Source organism: Lepidochelys olivacea (genome assembly GCF_965140295.1).
Source record: "Lepidochelys olivacea isolate rLepOli2 genome assembly, chromosome: 4".
Taxonomy (NCBI): domain Eukaryota; kingdom Metazoa; phylum Chordata; order Testudines; family Cheloniidae; genus Lepidochelys; species Lepidochelys olivacea.
This window is the reverse complement of record NC_140414.1, coordinates 129,008,805-129,030,138: the sequence shown is the minus strand read 5'-3', so window position 1 is coordinate 129,030,138 and position 21,334 is coordinate 129,008,805. Positions and strand designations below refer to the sequence as shown.

At 39.0% G+C, this 21,334-nt stretch overlaps 1 protein-coding gene across 1 annotated transcript in view; it reads left to right on the top strand.

The window, feature by feature from the left end:
• The window catches only part of GRK4 (G protein-coupled receptor kinase 4), an 82,556-nt gene that overhangs the window by 47,617 nt on the left and 13,605 nt on the right, over positions 1 to 21,334 (top strand). The window contains exons 9-10 of the mRNA XM_084626448.1: positions 5,879 to 6,069; positions 19,242 to 19,279. Of these exons, the coding sequence (XP_084482574.1) occupies positions 5,879 to 6,069; positions 19,242 to 19,279 (229 nt within the window). The remainder of the gene's footprint in view (positions 1 to 5,878; positions 6,070 to 19,241; positions 19,280 to 21,334) is intronic.

The window sequence follows — 21,334 nt, the reverse complement described above, 5'->3', positions numbered from 1 at the left end:
TAGGTGCCTAAGACCCTTTGTGAATCTAGCTTTAGATCTGTGAAGACCCATCATATGCATATGCGGCCCACAAAGTGTTACCTAGGCTGCAGGTTGAGAACCACAGTGCCCAGAGTCCCCTCCACAGAGTGGGGCCAGGAGCAAAGCGCTGGGTGCAGGGCAGGCGGCAGGGACCCTGACCCCACTATGCGGGGCCGGGAGACAGTGCAGGGTTGGGGACTCTGCTGCTGTGCAGGGCCGGGCGGGCAGCCCAGAGCCCACAGCCTGGACCCCGACCTTGGTGTGGTACTGTGTAGGGCAGGCAGGAGCCTGCAGCCTGGACCCTGAGCCTACCATGCAGAGCCAGAAAGCAGCCAGTGGACTGGCTGGGCCACAGCTGTGTGCTAATTGGGCCACGGGCAGTCTGCACGTTGAGAACCACTGCTTTACATAGGTACACATGTATTTAAGAAAGTATAATGCTTTAACATACATTTATGCAAATTCTTAATTGTGATTTTTTTTTTTTACATTTTTATTATGTTAGAATAGTGAATGCCACCTTTGTTTTTACTAGATGACCTCTTTTACTCATTTGTGTCAAGATGGACATTGGAATTCAATTCAAATTGCACAGAGCCAACATTTAAAAGTGTGGTTTGCTTTTGTTTTTTTATGTTTAGGTGAACAGTTAGCGTGCAGTAGACTGGGGTATAAATCTATAGTCCTCCAATGTGTCATGCACTAACTGCCGTCATGCACCTGATGCTGTGTGCTAAAAGTTCCCTAGATATTTATATCTAGATAAATAAAACTACCTTAAATATGTTGGAAAATTAACTTATTACAGGGATGGCCAAACTTTATGACCCACCTCCCCACCCCACTCCACCCCCCCGCCCCCGAGCCACATAAGACAATCTTCAGAAGTTGGAGAGCCGGGGCGTGCCTGCTGGGGCTTGGGGCTTCTGTCCCACTGGAGGTGCCTGCTGGGGCTCGGGGCTTCAGCTGCCCCCTGCTGAAGCCCTGAGCCCTGGCAGGGGTTTCCTGTGGGACAGAAGCCCCGACAATCCCCTTCCCACTGGGCAGAAGCCCATACCCCACCACCCTACTGCAAGGCAGAGGATCCAAGTTCCCCCTCCCTTTCCCAAGTCTGGTAGGTGGAGAATGGTGGGGGCATTGGGAGCTCCGCGAGCCGCACTTTAATTCTAAAAGAGCCGCATGCGGCTCCTGAGCCACAGTTTGATCACCCCTGTTATATTAAATGAAATATTTACAGTAGTTTAGTGAATTGACTGTTTCTGATCACAATGGGCCAGCTTTCAAAGGTATTTAGGTGCCTAAAAACTTAGCTGCGTAGTGGGCTTTTCAAAAGTGCCTAAACTGGGGGAGGTGCCTAACTACTATTGAAATCAATGGACATTAGGCACGTAATCTGTTCAGAGACTTTTGAAGATTTCATCAGGTACTTAAATATCTCTTTGAAAATTTGACCACATATCCATCAAGTTTTTAGAAGTAATAGATTTCATCCTCTTCCCACCTGATTTTTGTTTATAGGTTGGAAGAGGAAAACAAGCTTTCCTGCTTCATCATCTCTCAGTTGGTTACTTGACTTCAAAGGAAATAGTACAAATGAAGAAAACATTCTCTCTGCACCTACTAGCTAAACTGAAACAAAAAATAATTAAGGCAAAAGCTTTTGTACACAACAGAAACTGAAAGAACTTGCATTTGGAAAAGTGTAAATATCCAGATTCACTTCCATTTTAAAGACTGAAAATAATACAAATACTTACTTAATGCAGGCTGAGTTGACCTCAGAAGTTAGAGGTTTTCTCTGATGTGTATAACTAAAGAAGGGTTCATTAATGCAGTATATTTTTTTATTTGAATACATTATATTAAGTTTAGACCTTAACAGAGATTGTCATTTCAAATATAATTTTAAACAGGTTTATTTTTTAAAAAGAAATTAATTTCATTTTAAACAAATCCAATTTTCAAATTAAAAAATATTTTTTATCTACTCTGATTATGTCCAGTCTGGTCTCAACACTTTTTAAAAACTATGTTGGCAAACTGGAAAAAAAAATTAAAAAGCAGCCTTAAAATGAGAGATTAAAGAAGCTCAATCAGTTTAGTTTATCCAATAAAAGGTTTTAAAGGTAATTTGATCACATTTTAAAAGTTTCTACATGGGGAAAAAAATTGCTCTTTAATTTAGTAGACCAGGTATAATATAATGGCTGGAAACCTGAAGCTAGACAACTTCAGACTAGAAATAAGGTGCACATTTTTAAGTGAGCATAATTTACTGTTAGAACAATTTACCTGGGGATGTGATAGATTATCCATCTTTTGACAAGAATAAATATGTCTTTAAAAAATATATGCTTTTGCTCAAACAGATGTTATTGGATTTGATACAAGAATCACAGGAAAAATTCTATGGTGTTTTTTATGCCGAAGAGTAAATTAGATAATGTTCCCTCTGCCTTTAATCTATTAATATTGACTCTCTTTCCATTCTGTGACCAATGCTAATCCCATCTGTTCATAGTAATGAGCATTTAGCTACCTATAAAAGCTAAAATGTTCAAGTCCTTTAAAATGAAGGCCAGTTAACTTTAAAGACTAACTCATGCATCATAGAATTTGTCAATATAGAATCCTGAAAAATTGATAAGGGTAGCCACCATTCTGTCTGTCTCTGAGAAATAAAATATGTAATATTGAATCTCTCTCTCATGGGATTTATACGTGAAAGAATTAGAGGGTAGTTCCAACTTCATTTCACTTGGGAGTTGCATTTGTCTAGTGGGAATAGCAGAGCACCGTAAAGACCTGTCTACATTGCAGATATAAGGTTATAAGATGACTGACTCTGCATTTGACTTTTGCCCTTATTTGACACACTATTTCTAATATGTGGTTGTATCACATGTCAACTCTACTTACAGTCAGGGCTAGAATGGGATTATCAGGCTGCAACTTGGTTCTAACCTAGTTTATCTGTTGCATAGATATATCAGCCTAACCATCTGTACCTCTGTTAGCCAGTCACCTTATTGCCCAGGTTTTTGTGTAGGAAGACATCTCAAAGTGTTTCGCACATGAAGCAAATAAAATCTTCTGACTTGCTGCACCTTGAGGAACTAAGGAATAGCTGAGTTTCCCAAACATGCACTAACATCAACACATATAGCACATGGGCAGGATGAGGAATATGAATGAGACACAGTTTTGATAGGAAAATTGCCACTGCACGTGTACATTGAATAGGATCCAGTTTAAAACTGCCTTCTGCATTTTTAAATATTTCCACAGACTTGCTTCACACACAGGCTATGTCTAGGCTAGAGATTTTACTGCAAGTTAATCAACTGCCAGTTATCTCTACTTTGTAAATGCTAATCAAGACCCACTGAATTCTAGGGTAAGCCACAATGTTCTGTTTACTGGAACAAATATTTGTGGTGTCAAGTCATTTAATTGCCAGTTAACTTGAGTACCAGCCTCAGCAAGAATTCTAGTCTAGAAATAGCCACAGGGTGTGTCTCTAGTTTTACCTCTTTTTCACACAATCTTGCCATAGATACTAGGCTTCCTTCTTCAGTTCTGTGGTCTGGAACAACGTCCCTATATTTCTTCATCTCATCAACTTTTTATCTCTGGAAAGATCTCTGAAAGCACATAATCTCTTCTTGTTTGTGGCTCTTAGGGTCTGTCTACACTGCAATTAGACACGTGCAGCTGGCCTGTGCCAGTTGACTCAGGCTTGCAGGGCTCGGGCCACAGGGCTGTTTCATTGTAGCGTAGATGTCATAAATATAAAGGGAAGGGTAAACCCCTTTTGAAATCCCTCCTGGCCAGGGGAAAGCTCCTCTCACCTGTAAAGGGTTAAGAAGCTAAAGGTAACCTCGCTGGCACCTGACCAAAATGACCAATGAGGAGACAAGATACTTTTAAAAGCTGGGAGGAGGGAGAGAAACAAAGGGTCTGTGTCTGTCTGTATGCTGGGTCTTTGCCGGGATAGACCAGGAATGGAGTCTTAGAACTTTTAGTAAGTAATCTAGCTAGGTATGTGTTAGATTAGGATTTCTTTAAATGGCTGAGAAAAGAATTGTGCTGAATAGAATAACTATTTCTGTCTGTGTATCTTTTTTGTAACTTAAGGTTTTGCCTAGAGGGGTTCTCTATGTTTTTGAATCTAATTACCCTGTAAGATATCTACCATCCTGATTTTACAGGGGGGATTTCTTTATTTCTATTTACTTCTATTTTTTATTAAAAGTCTTCTTGTAAAAAACTGAATGCTTTTTCATTGTTCTCAGATCCAAGGGTTTGGGTCTGTGGTCACCTATGCAAATTGGTGAGGCTTTTTATCCAACATTTCCCAGGAAAGGGGGGGTGCAAGTGTTGGGAGGATTGTTCATTGTTCTTAAGATCCAAGGGTCTGGGTCTGTAGTCACCTAGGCAAATTGGTGAGGCTTTTTACCAAACCTTGTCCAGGAAGTGGGGTGCAAGGTTTTGGGAAGTATTTTGGGGGGAAGGACGCGTCCAAACAGCTCTTCCCCAGTAACCAGTATTAGATTGGTGGTGGTAGCGGCCAGTCCAAGGACAACGGGTGGAATATTTTGTACCTTGGGGAAGTTTTGACCTAAGCTGGTAAAGATAAGCTTAGGAGGTTTTTCATGCAGGTCCCCACATCTGTACCCTAGAGTTCAGAGTGGGGGAGGAACCTTGACAGTAGACTTCCGGGTTCAGGTTGGAGCCCAGGCTCTAGGACTCTCCCACCTTGCAGGGTCCTTGAGCCTGAACTCCAGCCTGAACCTGGAAGTCTACACTGCAATGAAACAGCCTTGCAGCACAAGCCCCATGAGCCTGAATCAGCTGGCACAGGCCAGCTGCGGGTTTTTAATTGCAGTGTAGACATACCTTAAGTGTCTGGCTTTATATTGGCTTTATAACTGAGTGTTTCACTTGTATTTACCATACTGTCCACACCTCACTTCTTGGACAATGTATGATGTGTGTTTCTGTTTGTACTGAATTTAAACAAACATTTTGAGATGTATTTTGTATGCAGGATGCTATACAGACTCCTGTGGCAGTTCTGATGTAGCTTTTTTCCACTTTTTGTATTTTTATTTCGTTTGTCTCCTCCTCCCCCTATGACTTTTTCACTTCTCTGTCTGCCCTGCTGGTGCCTCATTCTGGATACTGTGCCTCCAGCTAACCAATGAGAGGAGATACTATGCTTGGCTTCGTGCAGCTCTTCATTTCACGGTTAAAGGGTGCTGTTATCAAGAAAGGAAATTACTACTCTAGCCACTAGAGTAAGGGACTTGAAGTTGGGCATTCTGGGTTATATACCTTGGTTTGTCATTGACTCTGTCAGACTTGGGGCAATTTACAGCTCTCTGTGCTTCTCTAAGTCTCACTTTTTAGAAACAGTGATCACTCATTTCTGAGTGTACATGGAAAGGTATTCTGTGTGCAAGTTATTATCTTCATCCATGTGGACTGAAAACTGAAGAGCACTGTCAATAAGAGATCCAGTGTCTGGGTGGTGTTTCAGGGGGCATAAGCCATTCTCCTGTACAAGTTTTTATCATACTGTCAGGTTTCAGAGTAACAGCCGTGTTAGTCTGTATTGGTCTTGGCTGATGATCAGCTTGGATTCTTTTGCCCCAAAATTAACAATGGTGATTGTTTGGGGTTTTTCCCATATTCTCTGGAAAATTAAAATGGCTGGTTGTCCAAAACGTAACATTGGCAGAGTTAACCTATTGCCTAATTGGTTGATTATAAAAGTACTATCTACTGACTGAATTAGAAAGAAGGGATGAAATTGGGGGTCATGAATGAACCAACAAGTATTTTTTGTCTTTAGGTTAGTTTATCCTACACCTATGAGACTAAAGATGCCCTTTGTTTAGTATTAACCATTATGAATGGAGGGGATTTGAAGTTTCACATTTACAACATGGGAAATCCTGGCTTTGATGAAGAAAGGGCTGTTTTCTATGCTGCAGAGCTGTGCTGCGGCTTGGAGGACTTACACAGAGAGAGAATTGTTTACAGGTAAGTGTTAACTGCAATAATGTATGCCTTGAAACTTGTCAACTCTGCATGTTTGCATATAGGATTAAATTGACTTTTCTTGCTTCAAAGCTGTTAAGTTATTTTGTATACCTATTCCTGTGTGCTAATGGTCTAGTAGTTCCATTGAATTGTGCATTATTTTTTTTCTGACTGTGGTGGGAATTGGAAATTCTGTTTCCTAATCCCTCTTCTGTTAAAATTCTTATCCAAAAAGTCTGTATACACTTAAAATAAGCATCAATCCATGGTTGACTATTATAAAATAATGGAAGAATTCTCCCTGGAAAATGATGCGTGTCAGGGACATAGCAATATTCAGATGTAGAGAGAGGAGATCCCTGCAAGTACAAATTCAGTGGTGGGGAATGCCACTTACCATGGCACCCATCTGAAATATCTCTTATATAATTCCTAGGCCAGGCTCTGTCTCACACAAAACATTGTTTTTATTAAATTAACTGAACCATCAAGATGTGCACCTAGCATAACTGAATAACCATGTGACTTTATTGCTATGATCTGTGTCTCTCATTAACCTCTGCTGTACTTCAGATGTGCTGCAATGAATGAGGATAAACTCAATTGTAAACACTTTGGATCAAGGCTCTTACTTCTTTATTTGTTCTGTAAAGCACCTAGTATAACCTGTGATTGTGAATGTGTGCATAAAATTATAAAAAAGGGGGATCTTTTCCTCATAGATAAAGTGTTGGGAAAGGGGAAGACCACTGAGACATGCAAAGGTCAAATGACTTGCCCAAGGTATTACAGGAAGTCAATGGCAGAGTCAGAGATAAAATCCAGGTCTTTCAGACTTGTGGCTTCACTACAAAATCATCCTTCTTCCCTTAATATTACTTTTAATTTGAAAGTACTTCAACTTATTTTCTTTAATAGTATATAACTATTGAGGTTTCTTCCATACTGGGTTAGTTTATCCTAACAACGAGTAGGCTTTTCTACTGTCTATATCTATACTAGTGTGTTTCTCAGTTAATTAAGCAGTAGTCTGTCAATTATTCATAAACAGCATTTGAATCCTTTTCCTTTTTTAAATGGTTTGAGTGAAAAGAGCATTTATGGAAGTGGATGACAATTGCAATAGCTTTCATTAGATGCTGAGCAAGTTTTAAATTAAATTGTAATAAGTCACCAGGACCAAATGGTATTCTCTGAAGAGTTCTGAAGGAACTCATGCATGTAATTGAACTACTAACTGTGGTACGTACCCTATTATTAAATCAGCTTTGTGTACCAGATGACTGGCGGGTAACTAATGCAACACTGATTTTTTTAAAAAGGTTTGAGATGCAATCCTGGCAGTTACAGGCTAGTAAGCCTAACTTCATTGCCAGACAAACTGGTTGAAATGATCATAATGAACAGAATTATCAGACACATATTAACATGATATTTTGGGAAAGAGGCATGTAAAGAGAAATTATGCCTCACAAGTTCACGAGAATTCTTTCAGGGTATTGGTAAACATGTGAACAAGGTGATCCAGTTGATATAGTGTAATTGGAGTTTCAGAAAGCCTTTGACAAGGTCCCACATCAAAGGCTCTTAAGCAAAATAAGTAATCATGGCTAATAGGAAAGGTTCTCTCATGGATCACTAACTGATTAAAAGATAAGGTTAAAACAAATATTTGGTTAAAGTGAAGGAATAAATGGTCAGTTTTCACAATGGAGATTGGTAAATAGCGGGATCCCCCAAGGATCTGTACTGGAACCAGGGCAGATGAACATATTTATAAATGATCTGGAAAAGGGGGTAAACAGTGAAGTAGCAAATATGCAGATGATATCAAATTACTCAAGATAGTTCACTCCAAAGCTGACCAAAGGGTTACCCAGTTTTGTGAGATCCCTTTGTAACTGGGCAACAAAATGGCAGATGAAATTCAGTGTTGATAAATAAAAAGTAATTCACATTGGAAAACATAATCCCAACTATACATACAAGGTGGTGGGGTCTAAATTATGTTACTGCTCAAGAAAGAGATCTTGGAGTCATTGTGGATAGCTCTCTGAAAACATCTGCTCTATGTGCTGCAGCAGTCAAAAAAGCTAACAGAATGTTAGGAACCATTAGGAAAGGGATAGATAATAAGACTGAAAATATCATAATGCCACTATATAAATCCATGGTATACCCATACCTTGAATACTGCATGCCGTTCTGATCACCTCATCTCAAAAAAGATAAGTTAGAAATGGAAAAAGTACAGAGAATGGCAACAAAAATTATTAGGAGTATGGAACAACTTCCCTATGAGGAGAGATTAAGAAGTTGTGGACTGTTTAGTTTAGAAAAGAGATGATTAAGGGGGATATGGTAGAGGTCCATAAAATCATGAGTATTGTGGAGAAAGTGAATAACATAACACAAGAACCGGGGTCACCTAATAAAATTAATAGACAGCAGGTTTAAAAAAACAAAATGAAGTACTTCACACAACGCTCAGGCAACTTGTGGAACTCATTGCTGGGGATGTTGTGAAGGCCAAAAGTATAACAGGGTGGAAAAAGAATGACATGTTCATGAAAGATATTAGCTATTGGCCAAGATGGTCAGGGATGCAACCCCGTGTTCTGGGTGTCCCGAAATCTTTGACTGCTAGAATCTGGGACAGAAGGACAGGGATCACTCTATAAATTTCCCTATTCTGTTCATTCCCTCTGAAACTTTTGTTACTGGCCACTGTCAGAAGGGAGGATACTAAGCTAGATGAACTAATGGTTTGACCCAGTAAGGCCACTGTTATGTTCTTTTCTACCCAAATCTGCAGATACATATTAATCCTAATCTACAGCACCCGGAGTCATAGATCGGGCACTGTTAATTGTGCAAAATTGTCTAGTGGTTTCTGAGATGACCATAAGAAGCGAGCTAGGTTGAGACTGCCAGACTCATTTCTGAAGTGCTGCCACCTCAACAGGGCCTGTGGCTGGATCCTTTAACTCAGGGTTAAATAAAAAGCTGTGATGAGTGTTTGAACCTAGTTTGTTAAATATTAACATAACCTGAAAGAGATTGAGCCTTACCTGCTTGTTGGATCCCTGTTTGTTATTTTCTGTTAAAAATTCTACAATCTTGTATGTTCTTGCTTGAGTCTGAGCCCTCTCCTTCCTTATGCAATATAATAATTGATGAAATAAGTGCTTCTCAGAGACATCAGTCTTGCAAAACTGTCCGATGTTTAACAACAATCTCATTCCTGTGCAGTACCTTCAGAATATCACTGCAAATAACTCAGGATAAAGTTATGTCCCAGTCAGAAACCAAAACTATTCTTATTGCTTTCTGCATTTCTTCATATGTAAGAGAACCAATGAGCAGAGATAAGTACACATCCATATATTGGATAATTTGCACACATTCAGGAAAACTACTTACGTTCAGTCCTAATACTTATACTATCTATGCAGCACAGTGTAAGACTTGGTAAAGCAGTGTAAATGGTCAACAAAGTAGGCATTTGGAAATAAGGTCTGACATTCAGTGATCCCTGTGGAATAAAACTAGAAAATGTCTGGATGATATTATGACTGCAATGTGGACTCTGTCAAATCTCTCTCCCCTTCTTCAATATAAAATGGTCAGTTTCATCTAAAGCAGAAAGAGGTTTGTTGTTTTGATATACTGTACCTGTCAGGGAAGAAGCTACCCCTAAAAAATGTTAATTGATTAGTGTTTTCAAATGCTTTTCTTTATAGAATCAGGAATATAGTAATTGTAAAATCTGATTATAGAAATCATGTAGAAAATATAATCCGTTTCCACAGCTATGTTCAGAACATAGGTCACTTGCATTTTGTGGTGATTAAAATCCTGTGTTTAATTCTTGAGCTTTCTGATTTCTTAATAGGAATCTATCTATGTGGAAATGGTAAAGCCTAAAACGTAAGGCAGTCAGTTTGAAGAAATTTATACAGATAATTTGACTTCCTCCACACAAGATTTGGTGGAAAAATCCATAATCCTCTTCATGTAACTTGACTTGGTTTTCAGTTGAGTCCAGTTTGTTTTTTACAAATTCGTTTTCTTCTCCAACTGCAATAATTAACATGCTCTACCTCTCTACACTTTCCTCCAGCACAGAAGGTCCTCTATTGCTGTTAACTTTTAAAATAATATCTGAGAGTAGATCGGGGTGGGCAAACTTTTTGGGCCGAGGGCCACATCTGGGTGGGGAAATTGTATGCAGGGCTGGGGCAGGGGGTTGGGGTGTGGGAGGGAGTGCAGGGTGTGGGAGGGGGTGCAGTGTGCAGGAATGAGCGCAGGGCAAGGGATTGGGGCAGAGAAGGGGTGTGGGGTGTATGAGGGTGCTCGGAGAAGGGGGTTGGGGTGCAGGAGGGGGCTCAGCAGGGGCACAGGAGAGGTGTGGACTGTGGGAGGGAACTCAGGGCAGGGGGTTGGGGTGCAGGAGGGGTGTGGGGTACAACGGGGCTCAGGGCAGGGAGTTGGGGTGCAGGGTGCGGTGGAACTCAGAGCAGGGAGTTGGGGTGCAGGGTGTGGCAGGGGGCTCAGGGCAGGGAGTTGGGGTGCAGGAGGGGTGCGAGGTGCAGGGAGTTGGGGGGCAGGGTGCACTTAAAATCTTCTGCTTACATTGATTATTATACACTAAGACATCCGTAGTCCAATTTCATAAAATCTATTTATCTTTCTTAATGCTTTTTCTGCCTTAAAGATGCCACAACTCTTCACAAACCATGATCCTGACCCTGAAAGAAACAGAGTGCCCTCAACTGCCATGGATTTAATTGGTAGTTCAGGATGCTCAGCACATTGTAGAATTGGACCATTTAATTCATAAATATTTTACTTCACTCATTTGTCATCTAGAATTGTGCTGACCATCTGAGAGAGCTTGAATCTTCTTGTGCATTGCCACTCTACATGTGAGTAATCCCTAATATGAATCAAATTGAAATCAGTAGCATTACCTTGTTTAGGCATACATACCTACACTGAAAAAATCATCCTCTTTTTAGATAGTGGACTGTGCCCACTTTATTTCAATAACCTATCACAAGAATTTTCCAGTGGTGACTTGTACTTGGTTGGGACGGGAGGAATGTTCATCAATAAATTTATGAAACAGTGCGCTCCTCCTTTAGCTACATGGAAAGCATTCTGGAGGCCATTAACTGTTAACTTCAGCTCCATTCTTAACACACAATAAAACTGCAACATTTTTCACTTCAAAAGCTTTTCAAGAACTGATCTGGAAAACTGGAACAAGATCAAGATTGTAATCTCTTTGGAACAGGGATTGTCATTTTGTTCTGTGTTCATACAGTGCCTAGCACAATGGGGCCTGATCCATGACTGGGACTTCTAGGCAGTCAGATAAGATGAATAATAATAATGTTATGTTGTAGTCCAGATTGGTTTTACTGCTGTTTATCTAGTATAATTATCTAAAGCCTGACTTTCCAGAGCTCGCAAACTCTTGTAGCTTCTATTCACTTTAAATGGAGTTCAGTGAGGGTGCTCAACACTCTTAAAATTGAGTTTCTCAGTACAGATGGGCCCGTAGTGTGCAATGGAAGAAAACTGAACTGATCTTAACACATTTTGCTTAACCAGAATTGCTCTTAGACCTATACAGCAACTTGCCGTGCCAAAATTCATTGTTGTATGTCCAGAATCAATGTCTACACACCTCTGGGAATGATTTTATCTTCAATTGCTAATGCAATTCCTTCAGGAGGAGCTGAAAGCATTGTGGTATTCTGTTCGTTTCTTAGTCTCTAAAGTGGCAGGATTAACTTGAACCAATATAATTTTCTTTATTAGGACACCTTGGTCATCACCAATGACAGAGTGAAACTTTTTGACTGAAAGTCATGGGTTTTTTTGTTTTGTTTTTTGGCAAAAAAAAAAAAAATGCAGATTCACTAACACTGAAACACAGCAAATTTCAATTTATTTTATTCAATTTCCAAATAACTTTATATTTTAAAATAAAATGTTAAATGGTCAAAATTACCACACACACTGTAACAAGAGTGATCAGGTCAGGTGAGCTATGACCAGCGGGAGGGGAGGAGAGGGGCAAGGAACCTCACTACAAAAGGTTTTTTCTCCCTCCGCTCTCCTGCTGGTAATAGCTCACCTTACCTGATCATTCTTGTTACAGTGTGTATGGTAACACCCATTATTTCATGTTCTCTATGTATATAAAATCTCCCCACTGTATTTTCCACTACATGCATCTGATGAAGTGAGCTGTAGCTCACGAAAGCTTATGCTCAGATAAATTTGTTAGTCACTCTAAGGTGCCACAAGTACTCCTTTTCTTTCTTTAGAGAGTGATAGTAATATTGTTGTCAAGCTACAGGGGCCCATTGTGTTTTAAAGGATAGCCCAGAGTTGGGAGGAGGGCACTACCTGCGTTGGGAATGAGCCTGCTTGGTGGCAGCTGTGAGACTCTCTGCATAGCATATCACCATAAGTTGTTGGCACGTAAAAGCAAGCTAACAGCCAAGATTAAGCAGTCGTGAAGCTGTTCTGACATCTCCTGACTAGATAAGGGTGACCAGATTTTTTCCAAGAGAAAAAGCTGTACTTATGAAAGAAAGGATTACAACTTGCTTCCCTTTCTCTCCTACAGTCCTGTTCCTGGTTCAGTGTAGTAGGGTTACGAGCATCTTTGAAATAGGATTATGTGCCTGGGAAGGAGGGGGAGAGAGAGCTTTTGTAAACAAGAGCAGGAAACTGCACTAGCCCTCAAAGAGTCCAGGATTTCAAGAGGATCTGTCTGTCATGCTCATGGAAGAGGAAGGAAACATGGCAGTATGTGGCCAGCCTGTTGGTAGCTGGTCCCTGCACTTGATAACCTCGTGTCCAGCCTTGCTGGCTAACAACTCCTGCAGCTGCTCAGAGTCTTCACGGGGTTACAAAAACTGGGACAGAACACTGCTTTGAAAAAACATACATGCACAGGCCCTGAAAACAAGGACATTCCTGGTTTTCCAGGATATGGGATCACTCTGTACACGTATCACAGCAAAGGAGGACTGAAAACTGCTTTTAGTGATGCTTATATCTTTACCATGTTTCTCATGCTAGTTCTGTCCTTTGCATATCACTAAATCACTGAAATGTGCCCCAATTAAGCAGGAATATTAACAATATTCTGTACTTACAGCACCTTTCATCCAGGGATTTTAATTCACTTATCCAACATTAAGGTGCAGCTGGGTTTTTGTGTAGTCTTTGTGATGGTTTGGGTTTTTATACGTGTGCTTCCATGTAGAACATAATGGCCACAGAACCAGCCCTTGTGTAATTTCTAGTATTTATTTTTTTAAAATCCAGTTTTACTTCTATGCCTCTTACGATCTTCTCACATTTCCCTGGCTGCAGAAAAAAGTCCAGTCATAAGGTCTCCATTCCCAATATTAAAGTTGCCTGCTGCGGCCCTGATCCTATATTGTGGTCCATTCAAGTGAAGTGTTACTTAGGGATCACAATGCAGGATTGGGGCCTGTGTTTCCAGCAAGGATGGTGACTGTTGCCACGGCATAAAAAAAAAAGCTGCTGTCTCAAATAAGAGCAGCCCAAGAAGAAAAAGCACCATCAGCTCCAAAGTCCAATATCTCATAAACCACCAGGCCTGGAAACTCATCTTAGGCACCATTCAACAGCTGGATTGTAGCTCCAGGAGTTCTTGAGCTAATGGCTGTCAAAATCGTGCCAGAAATTAATTACTATCCCCATTAAACAACAGTCCTTGCTATTAAGTATGGTTAGGTTTTAATCAGTTCCCTGGGAGTTGTCCCAATTAGGCAGAGAGTACTGTGTTTGTAGTACCATAGTGTAAACTATGGCATGTAAATTCTAAACAGATTCGAATTCTTAAAGGAGATTAGATTTTTTCAGCCTAAAATTTATGCAGTCTTTAAAAAAATATTCTTAACTTTCTCTATGTGAAACAGAAATGCCTTCCAAATCACTACCGTCTGACCACCATTATCTTTGTAGTCTCTTAAATCTGTGGTTTTCAACCCTTTTTTTTTCATTTGTTGACCCCTAAAAAAATTCCAAATCGAGGACCTCTTTGGAAATTCAACCAGTGGGGCATGGGCCCCGACCACAGAAGTCTTAGGGTTAAAACTGACTGAACCAACTGTAATTATAAATGTTGCATGTGCTAGGCCTGGCATTTGACACAGTGTGAGAAAAGGCACTAAACTGTGAGCTTCTATGGTAACGACAACACTTTTAGATTTTGACCGGTAGGTGGGGGTATTCATATACTTTTGATTGATCAGAAAAATTGAATGTCTTTTGTGGAATTTGAAACTTTATTTTCATCGTTACCTTTCATGGATCCCTTAGACATCGTCTGTGGAACCCCAGGTGTCCAAGGACCACAGGTTCAAAATCATGGTTTTAAATCACATTGTTTTAATCCTTTGCCATGTGTTTGTTTTTAATCTTCATTTACTTAAAGAAAAATATTGCACTGACTACACTGATTTGTTGATCTCGTAAATAATCATCTATCTGATCTCACTGATTATATACTCAGTAAAACTTGAACATGAGCAAATGTACATCACCATTATTCTAAGAACAATGAAATGAAGATGTACTGCAGAGAAATGGGTTAATTTGTGAATATGAATCTTGAAGTGTTACCAGATTTAATTTGATCTAAATTGTTCAATGCATCATCTTCTTTTATTCAGAATTGTCCTTATTTATTACAATTTATTAAAAATTTGTGCTGTTGATATGGTTTTAGATATTATCTCTTAATGAGAATTATACCTATATTAAGTTTTCTGTTTTAGTTTGTGTGTTGTCTTTATGCTATGAAAAGTGGAATCAATTTAAAACATAACTTAACATTGTCATAAATATAAAGGGAAGGGTAACTACCTTGCTGTATACAGTGCTATAAAATCCCTCCTGGCCAGAGGCAACATCCTGTTACCTGTAAAGGGTTAAGAAGCTCAGCTAACCTGGCTGGCGCCTGACCCAAAGGACCAATAAGGGAACAAAATACTTTCAAATCTTGGGGTGGGGGGGAGAAGGCTTTTGTTTTGTGCTCTTTGTTTACGTGGTTGTTCTCTTGGGACTGAGAGAGGCCAGACAGAAATCCATCTTCTCCAACCCATCCTAATCCAAGTCTCCAATATTGCAACTAGTATAGGTAAGACAGGCAAGGCAGATTAGTTTATCTGTTGTTTTATGTGAATTTTCCCTGTGTTAAGAGGGAGGTTTATTCCTGGTTTCTGTAACTTTAAGTTTTGCCCAGAGGGGGATCCTCTGTGTTTTGAATCTGAATACCCTGTAAAGTATTTTCCATCCTGATTTTACAGAAATGATTTTTACCATTTTTTAAAAAAAATAAAATCCTTCTTTTAAGAACCTGACTGATTTTTCTATTGTTCCAAGATGCAGGAGTTTGGGCCTCTGATGATTTTGTAACAAATTGGTTAGGATATTATTCTCAAGCCTCTCCAGGAAAGGGGGTGTGTAGGGTTTGGGGGGGATATTCTGGGAGGAAGATGTCTCCAAGTGGTCTCTTTCCCCGTTCTTTGTTTAAAACGCTTGGTGGTGGCAGCATACGGTTCAAGGACAAGGCAAAATTTGTACCTTGGGGAAGTTTTTAACCTAAGCTGGTAAGAATAGGCTTAGGGGGTCTTTCATGCGGGTCCCCACATCTGTACCCTAAAGTTCAGAGTGGGGAAGGAACCCTGTCAAACATTTTATGCGTCTTTATAAATCTTTTTTTTTTAATTGGGAAGATCTTTACATATGGTTTATCAATGGTATTTAAGGCAAGTGCAAAACATACTATGGTTAAGTACAGAATTGCAACACAAAATAGAATTCTTTGCTATTTTGTATACTTGGTAGGGATGTCGATTAATCTCCGTTAACTCACGCGATTAACTGAAAAAAATTAATCCTGATTAATCACAGTTTTAATTGCATTGTTAAACAATAGAATACCAATTGAAATTTATTAAATATTTGTGGATGTTTTTCTACATTTTCAAATATATTGATTTCAATTACAACACAGAATACAAAGTGTACAGTGCTCACTTTATATTATTTTTTATTACAAATATTTGCACTGTAAAAATAAACAGTATTTTTCAATTCACTTCATACAAGTACTGTAGTGCAATCTCTTTATCGTGAAAGTGCAACTTACAAATATAGATTTATTTTGTTTTTGTTCCATAAGTGCACTCAGAAAGAAAACCATGCAAAACTTTAGACCCTACAAGTCCACTCAGTCCTGCTTGTTTAGCCAATTGCTAAGACAAGCAAGTTTGTTTATATTTACGGGAGATAATGCTGCCAACTTCTTATTTGCAATGTCACCAGAAAGTGACAACAGGTGTGCATATGGGACTTTTGTAGCCGGCATTGCAAGGTATTTTTACATGCCAGTTATGCTAAACATTCGTATGCCCCTTCATGCTTTGGCCACCATTCCAGAGGACAGGCTTCCATGCTGATGACGCTCATTAAACAAATAATGCGTTAATTAAATTGGTGACTGAACTCCTTGGGGGAGAATTGTATGTCTCCAGCTCTATTTTATGCGCATTCTGCCATATATTTCATGTCATAGTAGTCTCAGAGGATGACTCTGCACATGTTGTTCATTTTAAGAACACTTTCACTGCAGATTTGACATAACACAAAGAAGGTATCAATGTAAGATTTCTAAAGATAGCTACAGCCCATGACCCAAGGTTTAAGAATCTGAAGTGCCTTCCAAAATCTGAGAGGGATGAGGTGTGGATCATGCATTCAGAAGTCTTAAAAGAGCAACACTCTGATGCAGAAACTAAAGACCCCGAACCACCAAAAAAGAAAATCAACCTTCTGCTGGTGGCATCTGACTCAGGTGATGAAAATGAACATGCTTCGGTCTGCACTGCTTTGGATTGTTATCGAGCAGAACCCATCATCAGCATGGACACATGTCCTCTGGAATCATAGTTGAAGCATGAAGGGACATATGAATCGCCAGCTACAACAGTGCTATGAGAACACGTGTTCTCACTTTCAGGTGACATTGTGAACAAGAAGCGGGCAGCATTATCTCCTGCAAATGTAAACAAACTTGTTTGTCTGAGCGATTAGCTGAACAAAAAATAGGGCAGAGTGGACTTTGTTTTATTTTTGAATGCAGTTATTTTTTTGTCCATAATTCTACATTTTTAAGTTCAACTTTCATGATAAAGAGATTGTACTACAGTACTTGTATTAGGTGAATTGAAAAATACTAACTCTTTTGTTTTTTACAGTGCAAATATTTGTAATCAAAATAAATATAAAGTGAGCACTGTACACTTTGTATTCTGTTATAATTGAAATCAGTATATTTGAAAATGTAGAAAACACCCAAAATATTTAAATAAATGGTATTTTATTATGTTTAACAGCGCGATTAATCACAATTTTTTTAATTGCTTGACATCCCTAATACTCAGTATTCTATGTTCTTAATTTAACAAACTGAAGTACATTTAATGCAAAACTTGCTAATACGTTCAGCAGAAAAAATCCTTCAGACATTTGTGTTAAGTAGAAAGTGAATGCAGATAAATCCAACATAACGGGAGTCATTGAGTAGGCTTTTGAAGTTGTATTTTGTCAATTTCCTCATTCTGTGTAATAGGCAGGAATCGGGGTTCTGATGATTGTCATCATCAGCATGTGCTCAGACATATTCTTTGGAATCTCTTCCTCCACTAATGAAATTCAGACACCTTGAATAGCAACTACTTAACATTATAAAGCCACACTTCAGAACAGTGGTAGGACACAAACACACAGCTAACCCAGAAACTGCAAAGGGAGTTGAGGGGTATGTCTACACTGCAATTAGACACCGATAGCTGGAATTATTTTAAGCTCAGTACCAATGTGGACACAAGAACAAATGGATATAAACTGGCCACTAGGAAATTTAGACTAGAAATTAGATGAAGGTTTTTAACCATCAGAGGAGTGAAGTTTTGGTATAGCCTTCCAAGGGAAGCAGTGGGGGAAAAAGATCTATCTGGCTTCAAGATTAAACTCTATAAGTTTATGGAGGAGATGGTATGATAGGGTAACATGGTTTTGGTAATTAAATATTCATAAATAGCCCATCACAGGCCATTGGGCCTATTAGATGGGGTGAGATCCAAGTTACCCAGGAAAGAATTTTCTGTAGTATCTGGCTGATGAATCTTGCCCATATGCTCAGAGTTTAGCTGATCGCCATATTTGGGGTTGGGAAGGAATTTGCCTCCAGGGCAGATTGGAAGAGGCCCTGGAGGTTTTTCGCCTTCCTCTGTAGCATGGGGCACAGGTCACTTGCTGGAGGATTCTCAGCTCCTTGAAGTCTCTTAACTACGATTTTGAGGACTTCAATAGCACAGATATAGGTGTGAGGTTTTTTTTGTAGGAGTGGTGGGTGAAATTCTGTGGCCTGCGTTGTGCAGGAGGTCAGACTAGATGATCATAATGGTCCCTTCTGACCTAAATATCTATGAATCTATAAGAATGCTGTTTACAACAAATGTATTTTTAAAATGTTAGTAGCTGTCATGTATCTGATACCAATATAGGTAAAGAGATCTCTTGACTAGGGCTGGTTGAAAACTTTCCTCTCTACCTATATTGGGATCAGATTCAAGTTAAAAAAAATTAATGTAGCTGAAAACCCAATGTTTCATTGCAAATCAGCTACATTAAATTTTTCCTGAAGAATATCTGCTTTCCAAAGAAAAGTCAACTTTTCTGTCAAAACACTGAACACCAGGGTTTTGCCCAGTGTGTGTGTGTTGATGTGTTTAGATTTTCCTCCATCCCCCCGAAGTCAACATTTTCCAGGGAAATTTTTTTTTGGATTCATCTTCTGCAGGGAGGGAAGGGATCAGTTTCTGACAATTTCTACTGTTAAGCTTCCTAATCTATAGTTCATCAGGTTTTCGTTTAAATATGTATTATAAAAGATAAAGTTGCAAAACTTGAGATTCTTATAGTCTCTTCACACGCAAGTCCCGCTTTTGTAAGGAAAGCAATTTTGTAGTTTCTGCAAAAACTACACCTGATAGTGGCTATAATTTTCCTTTTTAGATAACTCGGTTTTTGTTTTGTTTGCTTTGTAGAGACTTGAAGCCTGAAAATATTCTCCTTGATGACCGTGGTAAATAAACATAAACTTCTTGGCATGTACACTAAAAACGTATAAATGTATTCTGAGTACAGTGCAAAGAAATTTAAGGGGGTTTAGCAATTTCTCTATAATACTAGACATAATCAATAAAATATTAGCATGCAAGTGTGCTTATATGAGTGGGAAAAAATTAGCTGTTCTTGCTTTACCGAAAGTAATAGAACACACTGCAATTTCATTCTTTGATTCTTTCAGACAGCTTTTAGTACTGGACCTAATGTAGCTAATTGAGGTCTTCACAGGGTTGACTGGAAGACAATTTTACCTGAATTCTGCAAACAAGGATTCATACAGGTGTGCACAGTAGCACAGATTTCCCCCAGGAGTAAAAGACTTAGTCTGAGACACTTACAAAATGGGACATCATCATTTATATAAAATCTATTTTTATCACTGTCTTCTCATTTACAAGAATTTTTTGTGAAAGACTAGTTTGTATCTAGGATCTTCCACTTGTGTGCTAATTTATATATGATATTCTTCATTTTTATCAGTTGCTTCTAAATGTTCTATGCAAAATTATGTAATATTCATACTGCAGTTGAGCTTAGAGACCTGTACTGAGATTGCCCTACTATTCTAGGCACTGTACAAACATGTATGAAGACACTGCCCCTGTCCTAAAAGCTATCAGAATGTGTTTTCTTTATCTTATTACTAAAGCTGGTTTGTATTTTCCACTGAAAAAAATCATTTAAATGGAAAATTTCCAATTTCTACTGAACTGATTTTTGTGTGTGTGTGGCAAAATTTAGATTTTTGCCTGATTATTTTGATTTTTACCACCCAGCACAAAAATCAATTAGTTTGTTAGGAATAGATCCAACCCAAATAAAAATATTTTGGTTTGTTGAACTGAACTAAAATATTTAATTTTGAGTCAGTTCAACATTAAGCTGCAACTACCTATGGTGACACAGTATCTTGTGAAAGTAGTGGTTTGGGTAATTTGTGTTGCTCCCATTTTTCCCTATGGAATTGGCTCCGTGGGTGGACTCTCTCCGATGATGCACTGTGGTCTCCCCTCTCACCAAGCAACATGGTGCCTTATGGGAGTTAAATGAATGTAGTGTATCAAAGTAGCCGTAATCTGATTAGGGAGCCTGGCCTATGCAGAGGAATAAGGGCATGACGCATCTGAATTACAACTCCTTGAGGCATTGCAGAACCATTGGCTGATGCAGTTTAATGTTGAACTGACTTGAAAATATTTAATTTAATTTTACACTTTCAAAAATTTTTGATTTGGAACTTGTTCTTTGAAAAATTTTGATTCAGTATGTGAAACAAATGTTGAAATATCAGAATTTCCTGTGGGATGGATATTCTGGTTTTCACTCTGTTCTACTTATTACAATGTCTTTGAGAGGAAACTGGTAATTTTGCATAGTCTTTCTCATGTAAGGAATGAAATGGAGCAAGCTCCAGTGTTCTGCTAAGAAGTCAAGAAGCTTAATACAGTATAATAAGACTTAAATATGATACTATATTGCCATTCCTGTGGCTGCTGAATAAACATAGGAGTTGAAATGGAAACTCATAAAGCCTATTCAGCCTACAGTCATGTTTTCATGTGAAATATTCTGTTTCACGCTCAGCCACAAATTTCTTGTGTGAACTTGAGCATATTAGTTCTGTGCCTCATTATTTTCCAATTTGTTAAATGGAAGGAAAAGACCACACAAACGTGTTTTTTGATTAAATTGATTGAAGAGCTTATGGCTATGTCTCTTGGGGTGTGTGGAATTTACTTCAGGATCACGTAGTCTGTCAGGGGTGTGAAAAATCCATACCCCTCATAGATGTAGCCATACTAACCTAACCCCCCTTATAGACCAGCGCTAGGTATACCGAAGAATTCTTTGGTTGAACTAAATACCGCCTCTCGGGGAGATATACTATCTATGCCCATGGGAGAAGCCCTTCCATCGGTGTAGGTAATGTCTTAGGCCTAATAAGGGATTTTTTTTTTTTTTTTACTTTTTCAGGGGGGATGGAGGGTTAAGGATATTATGGAAATCCCAT